Raw genomic sequence first — 12,681 nt, forward strand, 5'->3', positions numbered from 1 at the left:
GCGAAGTATGGCAGATGCTCGAGGTCTGAAATAAAAATAAAGTGCTGCAGAAATTCCTTATGACCTCAATCTTTTACCTGTGGAACACTACCAGTGCTCAAGTTATCCTGTAAAACTTAGCCCATATTTTGATATCAAATTCAAATTTCTAAAACTACAGGTTATGTTCTAGCTACAATACATAAGCTACATATTTATAACATGTTGAAATTTGTGTGTTATCCAAATTTATACTCTTGCAGTTGGACTAGATTCCTGATTTCTGGAAGTTTGATGTCTATTTGACTTTGCTGAAAGTTTACCAACTTATTTCACCAACTTCCATCTGAATGATGTTTAATAAAATATTTTACACAGGGGAAAAAAAATTGCAGTTCTTTCTACCAAAAACATTTGCGAAAATAAACAAACCTGCATACATGTAAGTATATATGAAAGTTCCTATAGGTTTTAAACAAGTATTTATTTTCATGAATATATACTTATTTTCAATTCAGTTTGCAAAATCTTACCAACACATATCTTTGAATTCTTTGCAAGATGAGTAAACATTCATACTATGAATAAATCCAATATTAATAAGCAAAAGGTTGTCATTCATAGATTTTGATAGAAATTAGTAGAAATTTTCTGTTCCTGTCACCAGCACAGGAAAAAGCATCTTTGTGTCAAGAAGTCATACAACATAGAAACAGACCCTTGGTGGAATTAGTTTACAGAAATGTTGTTACTTCCGTTTTCTAAAATATCTTCATTCAGAATCATGAAATAGCCGATTCTTATGGGAAATATGTGAAAATAATCAGTATCAATTTTTGATATGAAACAAAATCTGCTTTCTTTGCCAACTCGCACTTGTTTTGCTTCACTTTAAATCAGCCATCCGTTCATCTTCTCTGAGTTCACTATTAATTTATTTTTTGAATGCAAAAACAAGCAGTTCTCTTCAATAAGACCCTGTGTTTCAGCTTTTGCTGTATATCTGATGAGAAATTAAGGGCCGAATCCTGTTTAGCTGAAATGATCATTTTTTTGGATAATTATCATTGTAAGTTTTTTTTTCTTTTAAGCTCATTACTGTCTTTCTGAAAGTATAATGGTTATGCTTGCAAACTAGGTTCTTGGAATATTGGGCATAACCTCTGCAATTAAGGATAGCTCTATTCTGAAATCTCTTTGACATCTTCACATGCTTCTGAAATGCTGGTTTATCCAACTTGCATATTAGCACAACTGTGTTGTTTCTGATGGAGAGGGATGGCTTTATGGAACTCTCCTCTATTGTACTGAATTACAAAATGCTAATATGCTTCGTGTTATGAATTGTGCTTGAACCCTGATCTGATTCTGATGTGAAATTGATAACCGCCAGGGTAGCTTTGCAGGTTGAATGCTGCATATGAATTACAGGGGTAACCAAACCACTGGTTGGGAAAGCATCACATCCAGCATTGTTCTCCATTCAATATGGAGAAAGTGAGGACGCAGATCAGAGTGAAATGGGTGGCACTGGAAAAGCACAGCAGGTCAGGCAGCAAATGAAGAGCAGGAGAGTCAACTTTTTAAGCATAAGCTCTTCATATATTCCTGATGAAGAACTTATACTCAAAACATCAACTCTGCTGCTCCTCAGACGCTGCCTGGCCTGCTGTGCTTTTCCAGTGCCATGCGTTTGACTCCATTGAATTTGTAAGAGTAGGTGGAAAATGAACACTATGTTCTGTGGCTAGCTTTGCATCTGGTGGTTAAGTTAAAATTTACTCCAGTTTGTACAGCAGTAATTTTACTTTCCAAATGCTACTAAGACTCTCACTTCTACATTGATGACCAGGGACTGTTATAACTACCTCTGTTGTAGGTTGTGTTAAGGGTTAAAATATAGTTTGTTGGTTTAAATTTAAAGTGAATTAGAGTTTGTCTACTTTGTTTGTAGGCACATACAGACATAACATAATATACAATGCTTGTGGCTTCTGAAGTAACTAAGAGATTGTCATGAGCACTGCTAAACGTTTAAATATTTGACAAAGCTGAGGGGCTTTCAGAAGTAAGAAGGTCCTGTAGTTACTATGCAGATAATTTCTGTGGGTTGAGCTGAATTGAATTGAATTGAATTTAATTTATTCTCACATGTACTGAAGCACAGTGAAAAGCTTTGGCTTGCGAGCAATACAGCAAGATCACAGAGTTAAGAGCTATGCCTTTGAAAACAGGTTGATCTGAATGTTAAGAATATCAAGTGAGAATAAAGCTGACGTGGAGGCTATGAATATACTTTGTGTTTGACCTTGTAATTCAGTTCTATATGTTTAGGGAGAAAAGGATTTCTAGAGAATTGTCAAGTAGCTCTGTACGGAGAGGAGTCCCACCCTGCGTGGTTCTCAAAGGAAGTGTCCGCATGTAGTTTCTAGTTTGTGGTGAGTTACTGGCACTTGGAATAGGAGGTCATTCTATCAGGATGTACCACGGACTAGAGCATCGACAGACTCTCAACATCCTCAAAAGTAATCCTTAAATTTGACTGCCCTCAGAAATTTGTCACAGACTTCCACCTAATGCATGATGCCACAATCCTCCCCAGCTAAACCAATGCAGGTGCTATACAAATGAAAATTGCGGTCAAATAAGATTGTCATTGCCAAGCTCCTCCTCCTTCTCCCCCTTTTGCAGTTTGGCACCACACCTCCAGCAAATTGCCGTCAGGCATGCAGGTAATTCACTGAAAATATGGGAAACTGTTGAACCTACACTATTTTTAATCCAGAACTAAAATTACTCCAACTTCAGTCAGGAACTCCAATATTATGACCACATCTGTATGCACATCACTCAAAAACTGAACTTTTGGTCATTGTTGACTTCTTTTCCGATGTGTATGAGAAAATCTGATGTTAATTAAACACTAAGATTCTCTTTCAAACACTTTCTCCAAAGCACAATACCTCCAAGTCATTGAGATCAGTGCTGACATCCTCCTGTGAATTATTTTCTGTACCTTGGTAACATTTTTTTTTTAAAACATGGATTGCTTTTGAGGATTTCATTCAGGGTCTGGCTGCACAGGTCAATGCTCTAGTCTGTGGTACGTCCCTACAAAGCCAGTCCCAGACACCAAATTCTTCTTCACGCCCAGTTTGCCAGCTTACCTTCTTCAATTGACACAGCAAAGATCTATTTAAGGACCAGGGTCTTGAACCCACAATTAAGTTCATGGTTTGTGTGGTGATGAAAAATCATACTGGTCAGGCAGCATCCGAGGTGCAGGAGAGTTGATGTTTCGAGCATAAGCCTGACTGGCTGTGCTTTGCCAGCACCACACCTTTTGACTCTGATCTCCAGCATCTGCAGTCCTCATTTTCTCCTAAGGTCAGGGTTTGACAGGTAGCATTGATCCCTGTGCTGCTGTCAGCCTCTGAGACCTCTGCAGCTGCAGCAGGCACCTGAAAGCATGAGAGAAGTAATATCAGCTTACTTTTCCAAGATTGGCCAAATCTGGTGGAAAGAAAGATGGCCCATCAGTGGCATCCTCTCCCAAGCCAACTGCCCAGTGTCAATGCACTAATCAGTAAAAAGCAACTCTGCGGGATAGGGTCTGTCATTGATATTTTGTCACTGGATATCCTTTTAGTCAGAACACAGGACAGGATAGCAACTGAAACTGAGGTTTAGATTACATTCCCCACAGTGTGGAAACAGGCCCTTCAGCCCAATAAGTCCACACTGACCCTCCGAAGAGCAACCCACCCAGACCCATTCCCCTACATTGACCCCTGACTAATGCTCCTAGCACTACGGGCAGTTTACCATGGCCAATTCACCTAACCTGCACATCTTTGGACTGTGGGAGGAAACTGGAGCACCTGGAAGAAACCCACGCAGACACTGGGAGGACGTGCAAACTCCACATAGACATTTGCCCGAGGCTGGAATTGAACCTGGGACCCTCTGGCCTGTGACCAATCAAAATGGCAAATGCTTATTTGGGAAGATGCCAAATACATTAAAGGATTTGGTCGAAAACAGAAATTTTAAGTCACACGTGAAAGCAAGTGCATGAACTTCCCAACAACTCATTCTGATCCTTGAAACATTACCTGTCTTTTGTGTGATTGATCTGAAGCTTGTGTATTGCACATCATCAACAATCTCAAGTTCATCAGACTGGAGTGGAATCAAAGTCATCCTTGATACCTAGGGACTGCCTCAGAGATAGAGGAAGGAGGAATTTATTGGTGAGGTTGAAGCAAGCAATGATGGGGAATTTATGAACTTGAGACGGAGTGTATTTATGCTAGCAGCTTGACTCAGGTTTGAACAGGATGCTGAGATTGTATGGTATGACTAGAAACTGTATATATGAACTAGTGACAAGAATAGGAGACTTGATCAAAGTCAATGGCTTCATTCTTTAGTTTCAACTAGATCATATTTTACCTTGTCCTTAGTCTAGATATTTAGTAAGCTGTTTAGTTACAGAGGTAGTTGACAGGTTGAGCAAGGCAGTGGAGAGATAGAGCTGTTGTTGTCAGTACACATGTGAAAACTGACCCAATGCCTGTGAATGAAATTACTAAGAAGTAGTATATAGATAAAGAAGAGGAAAGAATGAAGAATATTGATGCTGCAAAAATATTGATCCAAAAAATATTGATGCTGCAGTATTGTTAAAATGTTTCTCGAGTTACCTTGGCTACAGTAAGATAGTAATAAGTGGAATTGAGTGTTGACTGCATAAAAAATTCTCAACTCTGAGTAAAGGAATAATGCAGTAGATTAAATTATGTTTCATTGTCAAGTGTACCTGAGTACAGGAGTACAGTTAAAAGTGCATAGAGTTGCCATTGTCTGGCACCATCTTAGAATACAACAGCAAAATTAAAAAGAGACAAAATTAAAGAAACGGAAGGAAAAGAAAATATCCAGATTACCCCCTCCACAGCTGCTGTCACAAGTCTTGAGTCAGGCTCCTCAACACCGCCTGTGCTGGACCCACCGGACTCACCAATGCTGTGGTGCTGCCACTGCCAATGCCACCATCATGAGTCCTGCACCTCACCTCCACCTGTACTGGACCCACCAGCATTGAAGTTGACATGCTCTGATGCCATCACTCATCCATGAACCATCTCACCAATGCCATTTTGGAATCATTTCATGATACTGAAAGAAATCAGTAATGTAACATTTTTCAACTGAGCCTCAATAACCATTACCAGAAGTGACAATTAGAATTGAATGCATTACAACAACTGTTAACAAGTAAATTCAACTCTGATGATTGCAGTTTTATTTTCCCTCTGGCTAGTACCCATTCGTTGTGAACCTTTGATTGAACAGATCTAAAACATAATTTCAACATCACACAGGAATTTAGTTTCTGAACCAGTGGGAACAAATGTATTTCTTCCCTGGCTGATATTGGAACAGGGCAAAAGTGAGGACTGCAGATGCTGGAAACCAGAGTTTAGATTAGAGTAGTGCTGGAAAAGCACAGCAGGTCAGGCAGTATCCAAGGAGCAGGAAAATCGACGATTCGGGCAAAAGCCCTTCATCAGGAATAGAGGCAGGAAGCCTCCAAGGTGGAGAGATAAATGGGGTTGAGGGGGGGCTGGGGGAAGGTGGCAAAGAGTACAATAGGTGACTGGAGGTGGGGATGGAGATGATAGGTCAGAGAGGAGGGTGGAGCGGATAAGTGGTAAGGGAGATTGGCAGGTAGGACAGGTCATGAGTTCCAATCTTCCAGCTCAGCACGATTTGGACAGGCTGAGTGAGTGGGCAAATACATGGCAGATAAAGTATAGTGTGGATGAATGCACTACATCATTCTCTCAAAGGACATAATTTGTGACCTGTTTGGCTGTTTCAGTGCTGCCACAAGGATCTGTGTGGAGAGATCAAAATATAGAGATGCAAGCAAGTCAAGTACAGTATTGGAGAGGAGTAATACTTTCAAACATGTCGGAAATTACATAACGATTGGAGAGGAGCAGTAGTGTAAAAGAATAGTATCATTGAGAAATAGAGTTACATTATTTGCTGTACTGTAAAACTAATGGAAGGAAGAGTAGGAACCATGCAGCAGATGGCGCTTGCTGAAAGACTTGGCCAGCAAAGAAAGTTGCTTTTCTGTTCAGTTGCTAAGGTAAAATTTGGGTCTCATGGAGTGACCATGTTGGAGAGAGAATCAAGAGATCCAGAGAGAAGGCAAAGAAAACAGCAAGCTAAAGGAAGAGATGGCTGATAGGAGTATTGATCTAATAGATAGACATAGGTGGGGGATGAAATCAACAGAGATGACATGTCAACAGGGTTATGAGTTCTTTGGATTTTGGAGGTGAGTGTAACAGGCTAATAATTTACAGAGATGGTGTTCAGGGGATGATTATGGCATAGTGTACACCCCTTTCCCTGGTTGAGTTAATTTAATCAGCTAATTCTTTACTTTATCTTCTTGCAATATAAAAATGAGCCAGTCAATAAATTTGCTACATCTGTTGCTTAAATTTGACAATTAGAGTTTATAGTTGTCAAGTGTTATTCAGCAGCATCATGGGAATGGAAAATGTTAGATTAGTGTGTACTGAGATGTGTTTTTGTTGCTAATGTTGTAAAAACAAAAGTGACGAGGAATCAGACCTTATCTGCTCTTCTGGCTGATGGATTATAGGCTGGCCAAAGTGAGGAGACGTGTTCATTTTCTAAACTTGTTGCTCACTTTGAAGCAGATTTGGAAATAAATTATTTGCTTTTTTAGAAAACTGTTTCCCTTTTATTCAACCATAATATTTTCTTTTTCATAGATGCAGCAATTGCATGATATGGAGGAAGTATGTTACGAGAAGGTTTTGATGCAACTGAAAGAAGGACACCAGGTAAGGTTAATTTTGTAAATTCTCATGAGTTTACATGCTTAAAATGACTAGAGGACCAGAGCCATATTGTCATTATGGTTACAGGATTTAGCAGAAATCAGCAATATGAATGAAAATGATCAAATGTCTTGGTAAAACATGTTAAAACAGATGGTCCTGCAGTAGCATATTTCCATAAAGAGTTGTCTTTATCTCCTTATGGCAGTTTTATTACAGGTCAAATGTTGGGACTGGAGATTTGACTGTTCTCTAGTTGAAGAAATTTTATTTCTGTTATATTCCTAGCTGATTTTTTTCACTGAATCAATCAAATCCCAGAATAAAGTCTGGCTTTATAGATCATATACAGTTTGCTTTTGGATCTAATGAGATGATCTCCGACAGATATATAAGTATGTAATATTGTAGACTTAGTTTTAACAATAAAACTAATGTTTGTTCTGCAAAAATAAAGACCAAATTATTTACGCATAAGATGCTTTAAAAGATTTTGAAAAATATATTGAAAATAAAATGCCAATAATCACACTAATCTTTCTTTGTAGTAATCAGAAGCACTCTTTGCACAGTTCTTATGTCAGAAAAATCACTTTCCAACAGCACAGTAGCCTTAAGGTAACTGTGACCTCAACTCCCAGTCTGGAAAATGTGATCAGTTTTTTCTGGACCATTCAAATATGAATTTAAACATTTTCAACTCAAATAATTTCTTTGGGATTTTTTTCAAATAATTCTGGTGAAGGACTATCCCTAAACACTTTACTCAGGGCGGCACGGTGGCACAGTGGTTAGCACTGCTGCCTCACAGCACCAGAGACCTGGGTTCAATCCCCACCTCAGGCTACTGACTGTGTGGAGTTTGCACGTTCTCCCTGTGTCTGCGTGGGTTTCCTCCGGGTGCTCCGGTTTCCTCCCACAGTCCAAGGATGTGCAGGTCAGGTGAATTGGCCATGCTAAATTGCCTGTAGTGTTAGGTAAGGGGTAGATGTAGGGGTATGGGTGGGTTGCGCTTCGGCGGGTCGGTGTGGACTTGTTGGGCCGGAGGGCCTGTTTCCACACTGTAAGTAATCTAATCTAAAAGATGTTCTAGTTTTACTATCTTCCCCCCTTCTCAAAAACACTACTTTATCTATTCATCTTCATCCAAGAACTTCTGCAGAACTGCTCCAAAACTGAAAATTACCATAAACACTTTTCTGTGTTGTGTGTTTTGCTTAACCTTAAAGTTCCAGAATTTTATAGCAGAAACCTTGATGCCTTGTTCATTTGTAAACGCTTCCAATGTCAATAAAAATAATTCATTAGTTTTGAAAGCTACTCCTTTGAGCCATTTTAAAACTAATCACATGGCTGGAGAAATTCCTCCAAGTACATCACTAATTCTTCAGACATGGAAAAACCCATGTATCACTTATTCACAATTCATAAATCCAAACTCAAAACGAAGGATAAATCACAGAGGCCTTAAGTGCTGACATTATTTTACTGAAGTCTACTTAGAACTTTTCTAGTTTGAAGTGTAATGTAGTTGGAGCTTGGAAGTAATGACCAGAAATAATCAGTGCTAATAAAAAAAACTAGAAGGAATGTTTCCGAAATAGAAGTTCTCACTAACTCCTAACTGTGCGTGACTGAAATCCAATTAGACCATCATATTGGTCACAATTCATTGTTTTTATTTGCTGAAGTACAACTTTAACTATGTGTCATTCATTTGTTAAAAATGGTTTAAAAATTAATATTGAAGTTTTATTTTGTTTATTTCTGTAAAGTTGCTTCCACTTATGAAGCTTTGCTTTGCACTTTACCACTATGCCAATAGCTCCCTTTAATGTTAGTGGACAAGTAACCCAGGGCACCAGGCAAATGTCTGGTGCCATGGTTCCAACCCCATCCATTGCAAATGGTGAAAATAGATTTTGATTAAGAAAACAGAAGCAATGTGAATTGTCATGAAACCCATCTGAGCCCCTAATTACCTTTTGGAGAATGAAATCTGTGCTGTTTTTCTGTTCTGACCTAACTGTGACTCCAGTTCGACAACAATGTGGTTGATTCAAGTGCTCTCTGAAATGCACTAGGCAAAAGTGGGTACTGCAGATGCTGGAGATTAGATTCAAGATTAGAGTGGTGCTGGAAAAGCACAGCAGGTCAGGCATGGAGTGGGACCATTCGCCGCAGCCACTTTGGTGCGAGTGATTCGGCGCAGCCGGTTTGGCGTAACCCATTTCGTCACAGACCCATTTCGGCACAGAACTGTTTCAATAGTAGTTATTAAACTACTATTATTAAAATATATTAAAATAAAACATAGTAATATACAAATTATTAAAATAAAATAATTACCCTTTAAAATGCCATCAACAATTTTGTATTTGCCTTATTTCTTTCATTTTTATTTTCTTTGTAACATTTTTACTGAAGAGGATAAACATTATTTTTCTTTTTTTGCTTTCATTAATGCTTGTAAGTAAGCCTGAAAAGGAATTAATAAGACCTGCGCCAAATTGCTCGCACCAAAATGGGTCGCGCCAAACTGGCCGCACTGAATTGCTCGCGCCAAAGTGGCTGCGCCGAATGGTCCAACACCCAGTCATGCAGCATCCGAGGAGCAGGAAACTCGACATTTCGGGCTCTGTCTATGTCTCTCTCTACAGATGCTGTCAGACCTGCTGAGTCTCTCCAGCACTTTTTGTGTTTGTTTCAGACTTCCTCCACAGAACTTTGAGTTTATTCGTATGAGGAGGGATTGTTGCCTCCTTTGGGTGAATCTGTGACTAGCTTTCTCTTTAAATTTAAGATGTCACCCATTTAAGCTTCCAACTGAACATCATGGGGAAATGGTTAGATTCTCACTTGTTGGAGATAGTGTTATGAACACTTTGAGGACAACACACATGCCAGAAGATCAGAACAACTGATCTATAATTGTATTTATTAAGAAACTTGGTTGATTAGATCTTCATGTTTAAAACTTCATGCAGAAAAGATATTCAGTCAATCATCTTGGTAAATAGAGAGAGTCCTTTTATGTTGCGACCTGTGGCATAATGAGACTAGAGCAAGGGAGTCCACCTTTTGTTTTATTTCCCCACACTGTATTCCATTTGCCAGATCATTTCCCGGTCACTTAAATAACATAACGTTTTTGTAGGCTCCTTATATCATTTCCACAATTTATTTCCCTGTCTAACTCTGTCTCATCAGCAAATCTGGCAACTAGACCTTCCATCCTTTCATCAAGTCATTTATATAAATTGTAAACAGTTGAGATCCCAGCACCAGTCCATATGGTGCACCACACATTCCATTTTGTCAACCTGTCAACAACTTGTGCCCACCCCTTTGTTTTTTGTTAGCTGATCAATTTTCGGTCTCCAATGTGCTACCCCCTACACCATGAGCTTTTACCTTCCACAATAACCTATGATGTGACACTTTGTCAGATCCTTTCTGAAACCTAAGTACAGTACATCCACTGGTTCCACTCTATTTAGAGCATATTACTTCCTCAGAGAACTCCAACAAATTAATCAAGAAACAGAAGGGATGGAGGAATTCAGGAAAATTACAACCACCAGAAAAGTAATATTGAGTACATTTTTGGAAATGCAGGCAGGCTTATGCCCAGATCCTGATGAACGTCATCCTAGAATCTTAAAAGAAGTGGCAAGTAAAGTAGTTGATGCATTGGTTTTAATTTTAATTGGAAGGTAATGAATACAGCACCTTTATCCAAGAAAGAAGACACCAAACAGGAAACTAGAGGCATATTAACTTAACATCTATCATGATCTCTTTCAAAAAACTGTGCCTGATTAGCTTGAACTTATCTCAGTGCTCTGCTATAACTTCATTGTGAATAGCTTCTGACATTTTCCATATGATAGATGTTAAGTTAATATGCCTCTAGTTTCCTGTTTGGTGTCTTCTTTTCTGGGCATAAGCCTGCCTGCATTTCCAAAAATGTACTCAATATTACTTTTCTGGTGGTTGTAATTTTCCTGAATTCCTCCATCCCTTCTGTTTCTTGATTAATCACTTTAGGTTGTTAGTTCCATCATGTGTAGTGAAAACCAATACAAAATTCCTGTTCAGTTACAGTGGAGCGAGGGAGATGCTATTGGTGAGCAATCTTTATTGTTCATAAAAGCAAAATATTGAGTTTTGAAATAAAAACAGAAAATGTTGAGAAACTCAGAAGATCTGGCAGCATCTATGGAGAAAGAAATAGTTAATGTTCTGAGCTCAGTATGAAGAGGGAAAAAGGGTCTTATTGAACTGAAAACATTAACTCTGTTTTTCCACAGAATCTTTATATTTTATCCTGTTTAGGAATTCAAGAAACACTTGGTGATTCAGAATATGCAGGAATTTTCAATCTGAGAGCAATATTCAGCCAATATGGGAATAAGGAATTTCCCTCTGTATGCCTATTATTCATATCTGTATTAATAGAATTCATGGTACTTTGTTGCTGTATCTTAAAAAATCAAATTATAGAACACAGAAGGAGGCCATTCTACCCAATGTACTTGTGCCCACTGTCAGACCAAACCACCATGAATGCCACAAACTTTCTCTTTTCTCAAAAATCCCTCTTTGAAATAGAGATGCAAAACTTTTTGAAACTGGAACTGCTTTCACCATCCTTTATTAGCAATGCATTCCAGATCGTCTGACTTATTGAGTAGAAACACTTGTTTTTTGAGTATTTTAATTAGTTGTCATCTTGTTATTTGCTATTTTGTCCCTGTTATAGCATGAAGTAAACAAAGTTGCTTTTTTTGCAGTTACGGTGATAAATGCACAATAGTTTGGACTCCTGGTGCTTTGGAGTATTTTTTTCAGGCATCAGTGTTGAAATGGATCATGTTTCTGTTTGCTTTGTGGGAGGTTGCTATTTTATTGCTAAAATAGCTTCAATGTGTTTCCTTTGAAAATGCAGAATGGTAGGTGACAGACTAGTTGTAAGCATTTGGGATGACAGATGGAGCTTGTCTCAGTCTCTTTCGTTTGTTGATTTTTCAAGTCATACTGTGAAAAGTTTTCAGCTCTGTTTGGCTTTTGGGAAATTAAAACTTGGCTATTCAGTCATTAATTCTGATCCATCTGCTCTAACTAATGAGACAGCATGTTTCAGCCTTCAGTTTGAATTAACAGTTGCATGTACAACTCCTTCATCTGTGCATTATCCCCATCCTCTTGAGTTGCTTTCTGAGTGTCGATGTAGAATATCTGAAACAAAAATATATGAATATGACCTACAAAGCCTTAATTTTAAAGTTCTCTTGTGGCACTCTGCTTCAAACAGTTGCCAAAATTGAGGTGCTGAAATGCTGAGAATAGCTCCATGGTGTAATGTAAAGAATGCTGACTGGTTTTGATGTTATGGAAGGTGTATTTTAATCACTTGGGGGCTATTGTAATGTGAAAACAGTTATGATAATAACATTTTAAAGCTGATTTTGCGCATTTTGTGTAGGTTTAGTTGAGAACTCCAGTAAGATGTTCGACAAGGTTCCCCATGGGAGACTGATTAGCAAGGTTAGATCTCATGGAATACAGGGAGAACTGGCCATTTGGATATAGAACTGGCTCAAAGGTAGAAGACATAGGGTGGTGGTGGAGGGTTGTTTTTCAGACTGGAGGCCTGTGACCAGTGGTGTGCCACAAGGATCGGTACTGGGTCCTCTACTTTTTGTCATTTACATAAATGATTTGTATGCGAGCATAAGAGGTAAGTTTGCAGATGACACCAAAATTGGAGATGTAGTGGACAGCGAAGAGGTTTACCTCAGATTACAAC

General features: G+C 38.7%; 1 protein-coding gene across 3 annotated transcripts in view; it reads left to right on the top strand.

Annotated features, from left to right (window-relative positions):
• The window catches only part of ascc3 (activating signal cointegrator 1 complex subunit 3), a 550,255-nt gene that overhangs the window by 155,015 nt on the left and 382,559 nt on the right, over positions 1-12,681 (top strand). For all 3 annotated transcript variants that reach the window (XM_072553139.1, XM_072553156.1, XM_072553148.1), the window contains exon 13: positions 6,801-6,872. In XM_072553139.1, coding sequence (XP_072409240.1) covers positions 6,801-6,872 — 72 coding nt within the window. The remainder of the gene's footprint in view (positions 1-6,800; positions 6,873-12,681) is intronic.

This window comes from Chiloscyllium punctatum, chromosome 3 (assembly GCF_047496795.1).
Source record: "Chiloscyllium punctatum isolate Juve2018m chromosome 3, sChiPun1.3, whole genome shotgun sequence".
NCBI classification, from domain to species: domain Eukaryota; kingdom Metazoa; phylum Chordata; class Chondrichthyes; order Orectolobiformes; family Hemiscylliidae; genus Chiloscyllium; species Chiloscyllium punctatum.